Raw genomic sequence first — 12,912 nt, 5'->3', positions numbered from 1 at the left:
AATAGGTATGATGTTGTGAGAGGAATATGGAAAGGGGTCATGGTTCCTGGGCTGACGTTCAGCAATGCGGTCTTGTGCATGAGATTAGAAGTTCAAGCAAGATTAGAAATTAAGCAACGTGGAATAGGTAGGCTTGCTTTAGGAGCTCACAGGAATACACCGAATCAGGGAGTACAAGGTGATAGGGGATGGACATTATTTGAGGGCAGGAAAGCTAGCAGCAAGATAAAATTTGAGAAGCGATTGAGAGAAATGGGGGAGGAGCGTTGGGCTAGGAATGTTTTCAGCTACTTGTACATGAAGAATGTCGATACAAAAGGGAGGAAGCGAACCAGGAAATTGACTGGTAAATACTTAAAAACAGCAAGTGGCCAAACCAAAAAGAACTATCGGTTAAGAAGAAAGTGAAGGAAACGGAGACTGACATGTTGACAATTGGCATGATTAAGAAGTCCGCACTAGAGATCTATCGAAATTTTAAGCAGGAAATTGCCAAGGAGAGGATCTATGATGATACTCGGGGTAGTTCTCTACCGTTTGAGGCCAGGACGGGAGTATCGCGGACTAAGACATATCGGGCCAAATACGAAGGGGTAGACATAGTTTGCAGTGTAAGTGAAGAGGTGGAGGAAACTGCCGAACATTTGATAATGTTCTGTAAAGGGATTCACCCTACAGTTCAGGATGATGGCGCAGAGTTTTTCAAAGCACTGGGGTTTATGGAAAGAAAGGGCAAAATAGACTTTAAGCGGGTAGAAATAACTAGAATGAGGTTATCTGATTGGTGGCTATAGTCAAGGCACGAGTGAAAATTAAACCCTTCACTGCAAAGTACCAGTTCTCAACCTCACTATTTAAAGAAAAAAAAGATAGATCTAGATTTTGGTTCACTAAGTATCATGGCTTGGCGGCTTTAGCTACCGCCTAATTTAAAGGGTACAGCCATATCAATCCATGCGTCCATCGTCTTGGGATATGTGGAATATGGGAATGCTTACGCAACCATCACTTGAGGCCTACCAAACTTTCAAGCAGGAAATTACAAGGGAAAAGATTTACGATAATTCTCGGGGTAGTTCTCTGCTCTTCGAGGCTAGAACGGGAGTATTGTGGACCAAGACGTACCGAGGGAAATACGAAGGTACAGACATGGTATGTAGTGCGTGTGGAAAGGAACAGGAAACAGCTGAACATTTCATAATGTTCTGTAAAGGGCTCTACCCTATAGTCGAAGATGATGGCGCCGAATTTTTCAAAGCAATAGACTTTTAATGGGTACAAATAACCAGGAGGAGACTAACTGACTGGTGGCTATAATCGAGGCGCGAGTGAAATTTCATCCTTAAACAAATAGTGACAGTACTTAACTTCATGGCTAGGGGGCGTCAGCCACCGCCCGATCTAAAGGAAACAGCCGGATACATCCATCCATCCATCCGTTGAGGGTGCCTCGATGCGCGAGCGGCCATTAAGACACTTTACAAGGCGTTGGTTTCCGACGGCCCGCTATGACCAGGCTAGACTAGACAGCCCGCGCGCGCGGGCTGTCTAGTCCGACCGTGGGTCCGCGCTCTTGCCTTCTCGCGTAAACGTCCTCTTCATTCTCGTCGCTTCGTAGGCACGGCATGGAAACTTGAGCGAGTTGGTAGGACATAGGTGAATATACGAACAGCGCAACCTAGAAGTAGTTACAGCAGGGAAGCAAGAAACAAGGATAGAAAAGAACGATCTTTTCCGTCCTTGTTTATTGCTTCCGTAGTTTCGCTGTAACTACCTCTAGGTTGCACTGTTCCTATGTTCAGTTAGGCACGGCAGCACGTGACAAGTTCGTACAATGAGCGTTACGCACGATTACCGATATCCTCGCAGGCCCCCTCACCCGCCTGCTCTCAACCCCGTTCAGGAACGCCTGATAGCTCAAGCTCTGCCATTTATGAGCGTTAGGCATTTGACTCACGGCAGTGGTCAGCATGGCATAAAGGGGCAAGTGGTTAACGTGCCGATCGACGTGGCCAACACTGTACTGTGGCAACCACCGAACGTGCCCGACAACGCTGTCACCGACGTATACATCGCGCGCTGACTCGTTAACAAGTCTTCCTACAGAAATTCTCTCGCCAAGAAACGCCCCGAGCACCTCCGAAGAAGCTCCTCTAACATAATTCCCTTTGTGGATATGGCGGTAACGTTTTTCTCAGCTTTCCTTCAAACATCGTTTTGCTTCGAACTTCCCTCACTTCAAAACTTGTTCATCTCACATCCGCCTTCATTTATCATCTTCCCGTCAGCACCCAACTTGAGGGATCGCAACTGCTTTGCGATCCCTCCGCAGCTGCTCTGCGGACGCATCCTGCCAGCCGTTTCCCATGGCAGAATACGTCCTCGGAGCCGTTGCGTACGCTCATCTATATCTGTCTAGTAAGTGTCGGGGCTACGCTCACCAGTGCTGTGTAGGTAGTGCCAGCGACGCCGATCAGAGCCGTCGAGAGCGGTAGTGATATCCCAAATGCTGCAGAAAAGTTAGGTTAAAAGATGATGAGCACCCGTCACATATCTTAATAAAATGAGCACAAAGTGAATCTCATTGACATACCAAGCAGCTTTTCTCATATTTCTCATATAAATGCGGCTTTAGTTGGCAGCTTCGGAAGTTTGCAAGCAGTCATTGATATTAATGACACCGTAGGAACGTGGACATCTTACGCTCAATGGGTTCCGAAGCCCTTTCTTCTCAAGTAATCATTGGTAGCCCTCAGCATCGATGTTTATCACTTCACGAATTGATCACTCCAAGTTTTTTTCTAATCTATTAAGAACGAGCGGATTCACTAGAAACTTCCTCACATTTCAAGCCTTTCTTCTATCTTCCCGGAGAGCGAACTGGCAGCTATGCACGAAGAGGTGACTCGGAGAAACGAAGCTACGTTGCGCGTATGTGATGACGTAAAATTCGCATTATGAATCGTGATCACTGATCACTATCTCCCGTTATAATTTCCGGAGCGCACTAGTGTCAATGTAATTGTAGCCCGCTGTGGAGCATAGCACCCCATAGCAAGAAGCGAATATGACCGAAACCCGATTAAGGGTGTATGTCAGATATCGGCGAATAGGAGTGATCTGCTTCATGACGACATAAAGCACGTGTCCCGCCCATAGAAGAGTCTGAGGAGGGGCCGCTGTATGAAGAGAGACCACTCGAAAAAAAATGGCGGATCCCGCGTACAGTGGGAATCGATGCTATGCGAAGCACGAATGAGGAAGGTGGACATGTCACTTCAAAATTAGCACCACGTTAGAAGGTGGAGGTAAATTATGCCGTACATGACAATCATCTCATGCTTATCATGTTTAGACGTGTCATTTACCTTCGTCGTTCATTCACGTGCCCCGCCGCGGTGGTCTAGTGGCTAAGGTACTCGGCTGCTGACCCGCACGTCGCGGGTTCGAATCCCGGCTGCGGCGGCTGCATTTCCGATGGAGGCGGAAATGTTGTAGGCCCGTGTACTCAGATTTGGGTGCACGTTAAAGAATCCCAGGTGGTCGAAATTTCCGGAGCCCTCCACTACGGCGTCTCTCATAATCATATGGTGGCTTTGGGACGTTTAACCCCACACATAAATCAAATCAATCGTTCATTCACGTCCCGTAATACCAAATTTTGTATATGTGAAACTAGCGAAACGGCTGCGTGAACGCTATGAGCATAGCATATAGTCATTCTTTATATGACGCGCATATCATGATTATCATGTTTGCACCAGTCATATAACCTCGTCATACATTGACTTCACGTAACACTAAATTTGATATATGTGGAGCTAGCGAAACGGCGGCGAGTGCATCATTTTCGAGGAATCTATATACTCCCACGTAAAGTTCACCCACGCGCACGCTGGGCGCAGCGACGCTACGCTAGCAGAATGAGAGCGCTCAATAGTCCGACGCCAGGCGCGACCAGCGTCCGGTGGCGCGGCCCGAGGGCAGCCGCCGCAAAATGCAGTGCCGCTTGCGTTACGCAAACAGCACTGCGTCTGCCTCTCTTCGCGACGGAGGGAAGCCGGGTGGCGTCCTCAAACGCAAATGCGTCAAAGCAATGCAACGCGTTGTCAAATTTGATAACGGCAAACCATATATACACCATGCACCACTTGACGGTCCTCGGAGCTCCGTAACCACAATTCTAACGCGTTTTTGTTTTTTGGCGGTGAGGTGGCGCAACGGGCTCGCGTTGAGTACGCTGTAAAGATCGGCGATCCTTATCAGGATCGTGATTTCGCAGAGCACGAAGGTCACTTCGCTCGCTGCCGCGGCTTCGTTTATGAAAGGAGTACGCTGCTCATACGTGACGACGTAAGAATTGTAACAGTTGGTGCTTGTCCTATGTGTACACTTGCGATAGTATCGTGCGTCTTTCTTTCTGTTTTAACAGCGCGCTTTAAGCGTCCAGCTCTGACAATTGTTAATACGTGCTCGTCCCGTGTATGGTATAGTTTTTTGCTTTTTTTCTGCTCGAGGTGTATGCTGCAAGTTTCGAGTTGCTCGACGTTCTTCACGTACCTTTGAAATTTGTTTGCTGTTGCTGAAGCAATTTGTTGCTGTTCCCGAAACAATACACGATAAACACTGAACTACCTCTTTGAATGCATGTTTCACTTTCGTGTTATACCTATTCCCAGAAAAGGGAATCAGCCACGTTTCAACAGTGAACACATACCGACAAGCTATGTTCTCTGTTGTTCTAACGCAGGAATTTAGTGCTATATATCAACTTCGGTATACTCTGCAGAATAGAAATGGCTGAGCGGACGATTTTCTTTGCGAGGATTTATGCTCCTCCCGAGCTATGAACGAAAAATCTTTTCGCTTCAGCCGCACACACGGGCAGGCGTGGTCCGGCGTTATGAATTCATGCTTGAATGGTCGCTCAGACATTTCTTGCTTACTTGTCGACAAGGCGATCGCTGCGCTGTAGATCTCAGCTGCTCCCGACGTTTGCTATAAATAACGAAAAAAAAGAGTCCGGTAATCACTGAACCAATGAAAAGCAAAAAAAAAACTAACAAAAAGACAGGTTGAGATCGTGAAGGTGTCAAGATTGGATACGCTCCGCAGTGAGGTACTCGGGATATTTAGTAGCACATTGCTCATTTACACTTCTTGAGTCAAACCGCAGTCTTGAAACGCGCAATTAACAACATCGCTAATTTCATTTCTGGGAAATTATTATTGGGGTATCATGTATTGCATGGACCTACCTGTGCGTGCCTGCTACGGGCTAACAGCATATCATGTTCTAAAAAAAAAAGCAAATAAGCCAGCTTCATACTAGTGGTCTGCAGCCTGAAAGAATCGCATAGCTCAACGGCCTTGTGTGTTTATCTTTATTTTGTGATCTCTTTCTTACTTTGTTTCTTTTCCGCCTTTTTTTATGTTTTCTTCAAGAACTTTTCGTATTTTTAAACCTTGGTTACGTTTCTTGCGTTGCTCTTTCTTGCTATTTCTCTCTCTTTATTTTTCTTTATATTTTTCTACTTCTCTATTTTTTTCTCCCTTTCTCTCCCTATTTGTCTCTTTTTTTTGATTTTCTCAGTGTTTCTGTTTTTCTTTTTTCTCTCTTTTTCTCGTTCTCTTTCTTGCTGTACTATGCTTTACTTTCTCTCCTCATCCTCACCCTTACCCCTCTCCTACACCATCAGTTTTATTTCTCACCCCCTTGCCATACTTAGTTATAGAAGGCTTTCCTACACTACGCTCTGCTACCGTGTCTGGGCAGCCAAGCCAATTGACGTGAATTCTGTGCGGCAACTGGAGTTGGTGGTACAAGGTGTGAACACCGATCACATTGAGTCGTTTTTGGCCGCAAATGATCGCTTGACCGGAGGAAGTCGCAAGTCGCAGGTGTGAATCAGCCTTAAGACCAAATGGTATTGCGCATTTAAAACTTTGCCAAACGACCGAGGAAGAACTCGTATGCAGCGATTTTCCTCTTCTTGAATGCGCTTATACGCTTTGCTATGGTTGGATGAATCACTACAAAGCCCAACGCCTATGATTAGATGCATCGAAACTTTAAGCAAGCTTTGAGAATTTGCGTATGCAGTACTTACACTCAGCATGAAGTATATGAGGGACGATGCGACGCCGACGCCATTTCCGTATCGCATGCGAAGATACTGCGATAAAATAAAAGGAAGAGAGAAAAGAATGCCATTGAAAAGCGACTGTGTGGGTAGAATAAAAGTGGGTAGTGAGAGGTACTGCTAACTTCCATGACTCACTTTCCATGTCTGCCGACAAATACCACCGAGCCGCCCCTTCTGTGTATACGGTTCAACGCCGAGTCGGCCTCTGTTGTTGCAACGTGGTTTCACCGGCTCCTGATCTAACGTCATGCTAGACAGGATGATTGGATGGATGGATGCTATGAGCATCCCCTTTATAAAGGGGGAATGATATGTTTGCTATACCAGGCTCGAAATAGAAAAACAAAACAAAACAAAAAGAAGCTTTTTTTAATGTTGGCCTAATGCCTTAATTACTACGATGAAATTTATGCTATTAGACACAACAAAATGAGTTCACGGTCCATTTCCTTGCCTCTTCAGGTAGAATGACATAATTTTTTCTACTGTTTCTGTACTTTATCTCTACTTTTCTGCCACAAATACTCCAACCGTCTCATACTTACTTCTATCGCGGACGTGTTCAACTTTCCTTGAAGAAGAGATTTGCTTGTGTTTCTGTTATGTTTACGTTGCGTTGATCTGCGCTTTCGTGTTCACTTGTGTTTGTTTCTTGTGTTTTCCTCTCTTTTTTTCTGTTTATCTGCGCTTTTGTTCTTTGAGTTATTTTCTTGTGTTTCCCTGTTCTTTTCTACTATGTGTTCTTCTGTTTATTGTCTGTTTTCCATTCAAATTCTTTCCTCGTGTTTATCTGCCATTTTCTGTTTGTTGTGTTTATGTGCTATTTTTTTGCGTTCTCCTCTCGTGTTTGTCGGCTCTTTTCTGATCTACCGTGTTCTTTGTGCGTTATCTGTTATTTCTGGTTATTCTGAGCGCCTTTCCTGTGTTTATCTGCGTTTTTTGTTCCTTGTGCTCGTTCCTTTTGTTTGCCTGCTCTTTCTGTTCTGTGTTCTTTCTCGTGTTTATTTACATATTTATGTTCTTTTGCGGTGCTTTATTTTGTATTGATCTGCTCTTTCCTGTTCTTTTGTGTTCTCTTCTCCTGTTCACCAACTCTTCTTGTTGTTTTGTAGCTTTTCTTGTGTTTATTCGCTCATTTGTTCTTGGCGTTCTTTTATTGTGTTTGCCAGCTGGCTCTTTTGTGTTCTTTTTATGTGATTAAGTGACGTTTTCTGCCACTTCCTGCTTTTTTTGTCGTGGATATTTGATTTATTTTGATACAGCCTATTTTCTGTTCTGTGGCCTTCTTTGTAGCGTATTTCTATACTGTGTGCTGCTCTGAGCGCGGTATGTCTAATTACCTACGCTGGTGTTTGACCTCCGTTTCTCTTCTGCCCCGCCGTGGTGGTCTAGTGGATAAGGTACTCGTCTGCTGAACCGCAGGTCGCGGGATCGAATCCCGGCTGCGGCGGCTGAATTTTCGATGGAGGCGAAACTGCTGTAGGCCCGTGTGCTCAGATTTAGGTGCACGTGAAAAAACCACGAGTAGTCAAAATTTCTGGAGCCCTCCACTTCGGCGTCTCCCATAATCATATGGTGGTTTTGCGACGTTAAACCCCCACATATCAATCAATCAATCAATCAATCAATCAATCAATCAATCAATCAATCAATCAATCAATCAATCAATCAATCAATCAATCAATCAATCCGCTTCTCTTCTCCGCGGATTTATAAATCCCGATGCAAGTGTCTCACTGTCGCTTCGCTGGCTCGGAAAGACGAATAAATCTTTCGGCGCGCTAGCGGTTACGAACAAGCGCGCGCTGGAATTCCAAGCGTGCAGCCAGCCTGCTCAGCTCAAATCTATCAATGGGTGGACCTGCGTGACGCCCACGCAAGACGTAAGACGAGGACAGGCCAGTAGCTTACATCCCCCTGCCGTTAAAATAGTAATAATTAGGGTTGTCAATGAATTAACGCTGGTCGTGCATTTGGTGGACCAAAAAAAAAAAATCGTTGGTGCGCACACATTGCAAGACTGCTCATCTCAACCTCCCCCCCACCCCCCCGAAACAAAATGCATATTGCGAAAAAGAAATCGGAAGTCACTCTTCCGCAAACACGCTGACGTATGGGTGACGCAATCTGTCCCTTTCATTTTTAATTAGAATGCCTCCAACAATTCACGTGCAACCGTTTCCCTGCTGCGTCCCAGCACCTTCAGTCTTGCAGAAAAACTGTGACCAGCACGTAAACTGTGGGAGGTGTTCTGCGTGCAAATGAAGGGCACAGATTGCATCAGCCAGACGTCGGTGCGTTTGCGGGATTACGAATTTTAATTGCTTTGTGAGAATATCATTAGTTTTTTTTTTGTAATGAGCAACTTTGTGAGATGGTGATTCTCATCATTTTAAAAGTTTGTGCTTATAAGGAACCTCTAGAGAATTTTCTGCCACCCCCGAGGACAGATTTGATCGTTTTTAAATGTTTTTTTTTTTAGCTGCGATGGGTTTGATTTTTTGTCCCCTTTGGTAATGCGCAAAACTTGTGACTCTACGAGACTGGTTTCACCTGGAAGATGTCGTTTGCTCCTTTGGCCCCCGTCACGACCACGTGACAGTATAGAGGTAAGGTTTTCTGAATTACTGCGCAGTTTTGCCGTGGACAGAGCCATAACACAACCGTGCAGGTAGTTGATAACATGAACCGAATTCAGTTTTCATATTATCATAAGTTCACTTGTTCACCCGTATATCGTAATAACTTTTTTTATAGAATGTGATTTACATGGTCCTGTTTAGGACTTTGCAACTAATTTTCTGGGTTTTCAACAGAATAAATATTTGTAATCTGGACCTTAAAGTCGGCGACAGCTTTGCATGACTATACAAGACTGGACGAGGTCTGCGGGCAATTAACGGGACCTCGCCACACATTGTGTACCAGCTGCCAGGTAACGTCAGCGCCTACTTGTCAGTAAAATCCGTATGCAGGAACTCATTAGAATATTTTGTTGATGAAAAAGGACGTTGAATTATATCTTTTAGACGGGCGTATACCTTACCTCAAATATAGACGTGACCTTCAGCTGGTACAGCACGGGTAGTAGGAGGTAGCAAAAGAGGATCCCTGCCGGCACGAACGCCGGTATGCACCAGAAGGTGTGGAAGCCGTGCATGTAGAAGTAGGCGACCCACCCGATCGTGCCCATGGCAGAGACGTTGGTCGCCACCATAGACAGGGCGAGTGGCATGACATGCAGTGACCGGCTTCCCAAGAACGCCTCATCCTTGGTGCTAACGCCTCGCACACGTCTTCGTAAGGACAGGTACAGTCCGGTCCCTGCAACGGTTCGAGACTGACGAGCTGAGGCCCGTAGCCATAAGGGTGCCCTAGTCCCCACTCCCTTTCACCCTTCCCTATCTCTTGAGTTCTTGATAGAGGGAGCGTCTTACCATTAATATGTAATGAAATAGGTGTTTTTCTATAGATAGTATAGGTAATCTTCAGCAAGTGCATCCCCCCTCTCCATAAAAAATTTCTGGTTACGAGCCTGGACAAGCCTGACAGCTATCGTTGTGACTGATTTGTTAAGGCGGAAGCTTCGGATGACTCACAAAACAAGAACAGTGACCGTCGGCGTCATCATGGAGCTATGCAAAATATCATCGCGTGTTCCCGTCGCAGATGGCCAACATTTGTCACATTATCATGACGTCATCGCATAACATCGTAGCTTGGCAATACGTGGCTTGATACCGGAGGCACGTGATGTAGAGGAAGACGTGTGGGGGGATGAGGTCGGTATACTTCAAAGGAAAAATATGATTGCGCACACCCTAGGTGCTGCCCCATTGGCTGTGCACGTTTGGATGGTGCGCGCGAAAATGCCCTTCACATATTTCCCAGCAGGCCTACTTTGCTGGGCTGTACAAATTGTAAATATTGTGCATCCGTATGAAGTATACTTTTTAGGCGTATGCATAAGGTATGCATCAACTTTTGTATGTCTTTGAGTCAAAGGGGATTGCGAGATCTTCGCGAAAGGTGCTCAAGACGTCGGTGCAGCGGTTAACGTGAGATAATGACCTGAGAGCTATGTTTATTTACACCTAGTTACGCTCATTTTGATCGGCAACACTAGCCGACATTAGCAGACATTTTAGTGGCGTCAACCTGTGTCAGAAAAAATTGACTTGGCCTGATCGAAGCTGTATTACGCAAATAAAAACTGGAAGGTTTCAGACGAAATAAACAACTTTAGGACGAAGGTTTCCGGTACCTCATCAAACAGGCAAATTGACCATCAGCAGTGGTAGCAGAGGATACTGCTCAGTGACATGCTGGCGGACCCACTGAGCGTTGCCAGTCATGGTGGAACCATGGTGGACCCGGGCATAAAACATATCGCGTTAAAAAAACACGATGGGACGTCAGGATACGATGTAATCAACACGTTATAGATGGCTAGCATTTGGGACGTCATCATGATGTCATTATAGAGCCGTTATACTGTCGCATAATGTGAGGTCCCGTGACAATGTCAACGCATGCCATCGTGGCTTGCTCAAACGTGGTCTGATCGCGAAGGCAGTGCAAAAACACGTTAGTTAAATAAAGCTATTGGAGGGAGGCGGGAGAGGTTCAAGACCCTGTCTTAGAAGAAAAGTATGGCTTTAATCCTCGAACTGTCTTAGGCGAACATTAAGGGATCTTGTGGACACATAATGGAAGAGGAGGCCATGGATTGGGGATTCAAACTGGTGTTATACTCTGGCGTGCTATCGAGGTGCCGGTCCCTGGCGTGGGCGGAGTCCTATACACTTCATCACATTATACCTGGCGTGGCTTAAAGCATCGACCACGCCTGGAACACCGAGAAATGAAACCAACGCCACATGTTGGATTAGAGGGTGGTATGACAGTCCAGCTCTGACCTGGCTGTCCAGCAAGAGCTGATCGACCAGGTGAAAAGCGCGGGTAAGGTCTTTGGAGGCCCTCGATCAGGACTCCTGCCATTGAAATAACTTTTCATTCTTTTCTATTATAAATTTTCGATTCGCCTTGACCGTACATAGGAAATGAACGCACATTAGAAGACCGTTTAGGATGATTATATTATTGTTTACCTAAATATTTAAAAATTCTATTTTTTCGAATTCACTCAATTTTTCCAGCGAACGGTCTGATCCTGTCCCGTTAATGTGCTGTCGGCGTAATGCGAATTTGCTAGCTCATATTTCCCGCGAATCGCACTAAGCTGACTGCCTAAAACTGATTACAGATGACACTGAATATTCGTAGCTGAGGTCAATGCACGGGCACTTACCCAAACTAAGAGCCGTGAGGCTTAGAAATATGGCGTAGTCGTAAACGGGCACGGTGGGCAGCGTTGCACTTACGGACGACATGGTCGCGGACGCTAATTATACTTAGCGCTTGTGTGGATTCCTCTTCGTGCAAACGTCACATGCCAACGCTGTCACCTGTAGGTCAGTTGTATTGGTGCTTTGGTTTAATGAGTGGAGCAGGTGTTCCGCAACTGTACGGCGTGATTGCTTTACCTTAATTATGATTTTTTGGGGGGAGGGGGTGGTGGTGGAGCTTCCTGACTTTTATTCTAATGCTGTGACAGGCATCAGTAATTTGGTTACTGCGTATCCAATTGCACACAGCTCCATGCTGCTGGCTTTTGGTGAACTGCGTGTGGATCTTAATGACGCCAAAGTTGAATGAAAAAACAAAATAGTTGTACATATGATCTACGGCTGTTTTTGTTCTGGTCTCATACGGACCTCCTCTGTTCGAGAGATGCAGCTATACAGTCAAGTCCACATATATAAGACTTGCAGTTTAATATAGAGTTCGATATCTCTCATAATTCAATGGAAAAGTTGTAATAAATTTACCGTATTTTCTGTGTGAATCGCGGTGTATAAGCAAGCTTTCACGACTGCGCCAAAAAATGTGGCCTCCCAGTAATACGCGGGACTTCTCATTTTTCCGCAGTGTGTAGCTGATGAAGCCGGCTACACGCATTGGCAGGTTATGCGTGAGAATACGGTATCAATGTAAACAGTGCCTTAACATATCCATAAGCAGATGTTCGTAGTGGTTGTGCGTCGGAAGCCCCTAGTTTGACTTCGTCTTGATTCAAAGTGAAAAGAAAAATAAAACAAAATCAGAGCATAAACAGGAAGGAGGGAGGGCTTCCACCAAATTTCACAGGTTTTCGCCGCTAGTGCAGTTTGAACCTAACGTTAGCTTTTGCTTTACGTGGCTATACTGAGCGTGCTTTCTATACGTAGCTTGCACGTGACGTCATGGTCGCGGATTTATGACGTACTTGTTTACTAACATGGCGGACATGATGACAAATGGAGAAGCACAACCGCATCGCGCTAAACCTGCTTCGACAATATAAGGATGTGGGCAGAATACTATTGCCCACCGAGCGACAATAACAAGATAACTTGCAAGTGATGTAATGATAACATTAGCATGCGACGTCACAAACCTTCAGTGTGCCTTGAGGTTGGCCATTACGACGGTTTCAGTGACGTCTATGCTGTATAGCGGTGACGTCAGAATTTTCTCTACGTTCGACTATGTTGGTTAGCGCCAGCCTTGCGGAAAACGGCAAAGTTTTTCTGTTTTACGGCAGCCACTGCGTTAATAGAGGCATGATGAAGCGAGTTTTAACCCTCCGCAATGAGCTGACGAGTGCCACGATGAGGAATTACGGCTAAACGCATGCATTGGCAAGCGGTATTTTCTACGCAAT

The 12,912-nt window shown here is 45.5% G+C and overlaps 1 protein-coding gene across 1 annotated transcript in view; it reads right to left on the bottom strand.

The window, feature by feature from the left end:
- LOC142774219 (sodium-coupled monocarboxylate transporter 1-like) overlaps nucleotides 1-11,539 on the bottom strand; it is a 57,543-nt gene extending 46,004 nt beyond the window's left edge. The window contains exons 1-4 of the mRNA XM_075874614.1: nucleotides 11,458-11,539; nucleotides 9,193-9,494; nucleotides 6,111-6,176; nucleotides 4,783-4,998 (exon numbers count right to left, since the gene is read on the bottom strand). Of these exons, the coding sequence (XP_075730729.1) occupies nucleotides 4,783-4,998; nucleotides 6,111-6,176; nucleotides 9,193-9,494; nucleotides 11,458-11,539 (666 nt within the window). The remainder of the gene's footprint in view (nucleotides 1-4,782; nucleotides 4,999-6,110; nucleotides 6,177-9,192; nucleotides 9,495-11,457) is intronic.
- Nucleotides 11,540-12,912: the final 1,373 nt, after the last annotated feature.

The sequence above is a fragment of the Rhipicephalus microplus genome, chromosome 10, assembly GCF_043290135.1.
Source record: "Rhipicephalus microplus isolate Deutch F79 chromosome 10, USDA_Rmic, whole genome shotgun sequence".
In the NCBI taxonomy this organism is placed as follows: Eukaryota; Metazoa; Arthropoda; class Arachnida; order Ixodida; family Ixodidae; genus Rhipicephalus; species Rhipicephalus microplus.
This window is presented reverse-complemented; position numbering and strand designations above follow the sequence as displayed.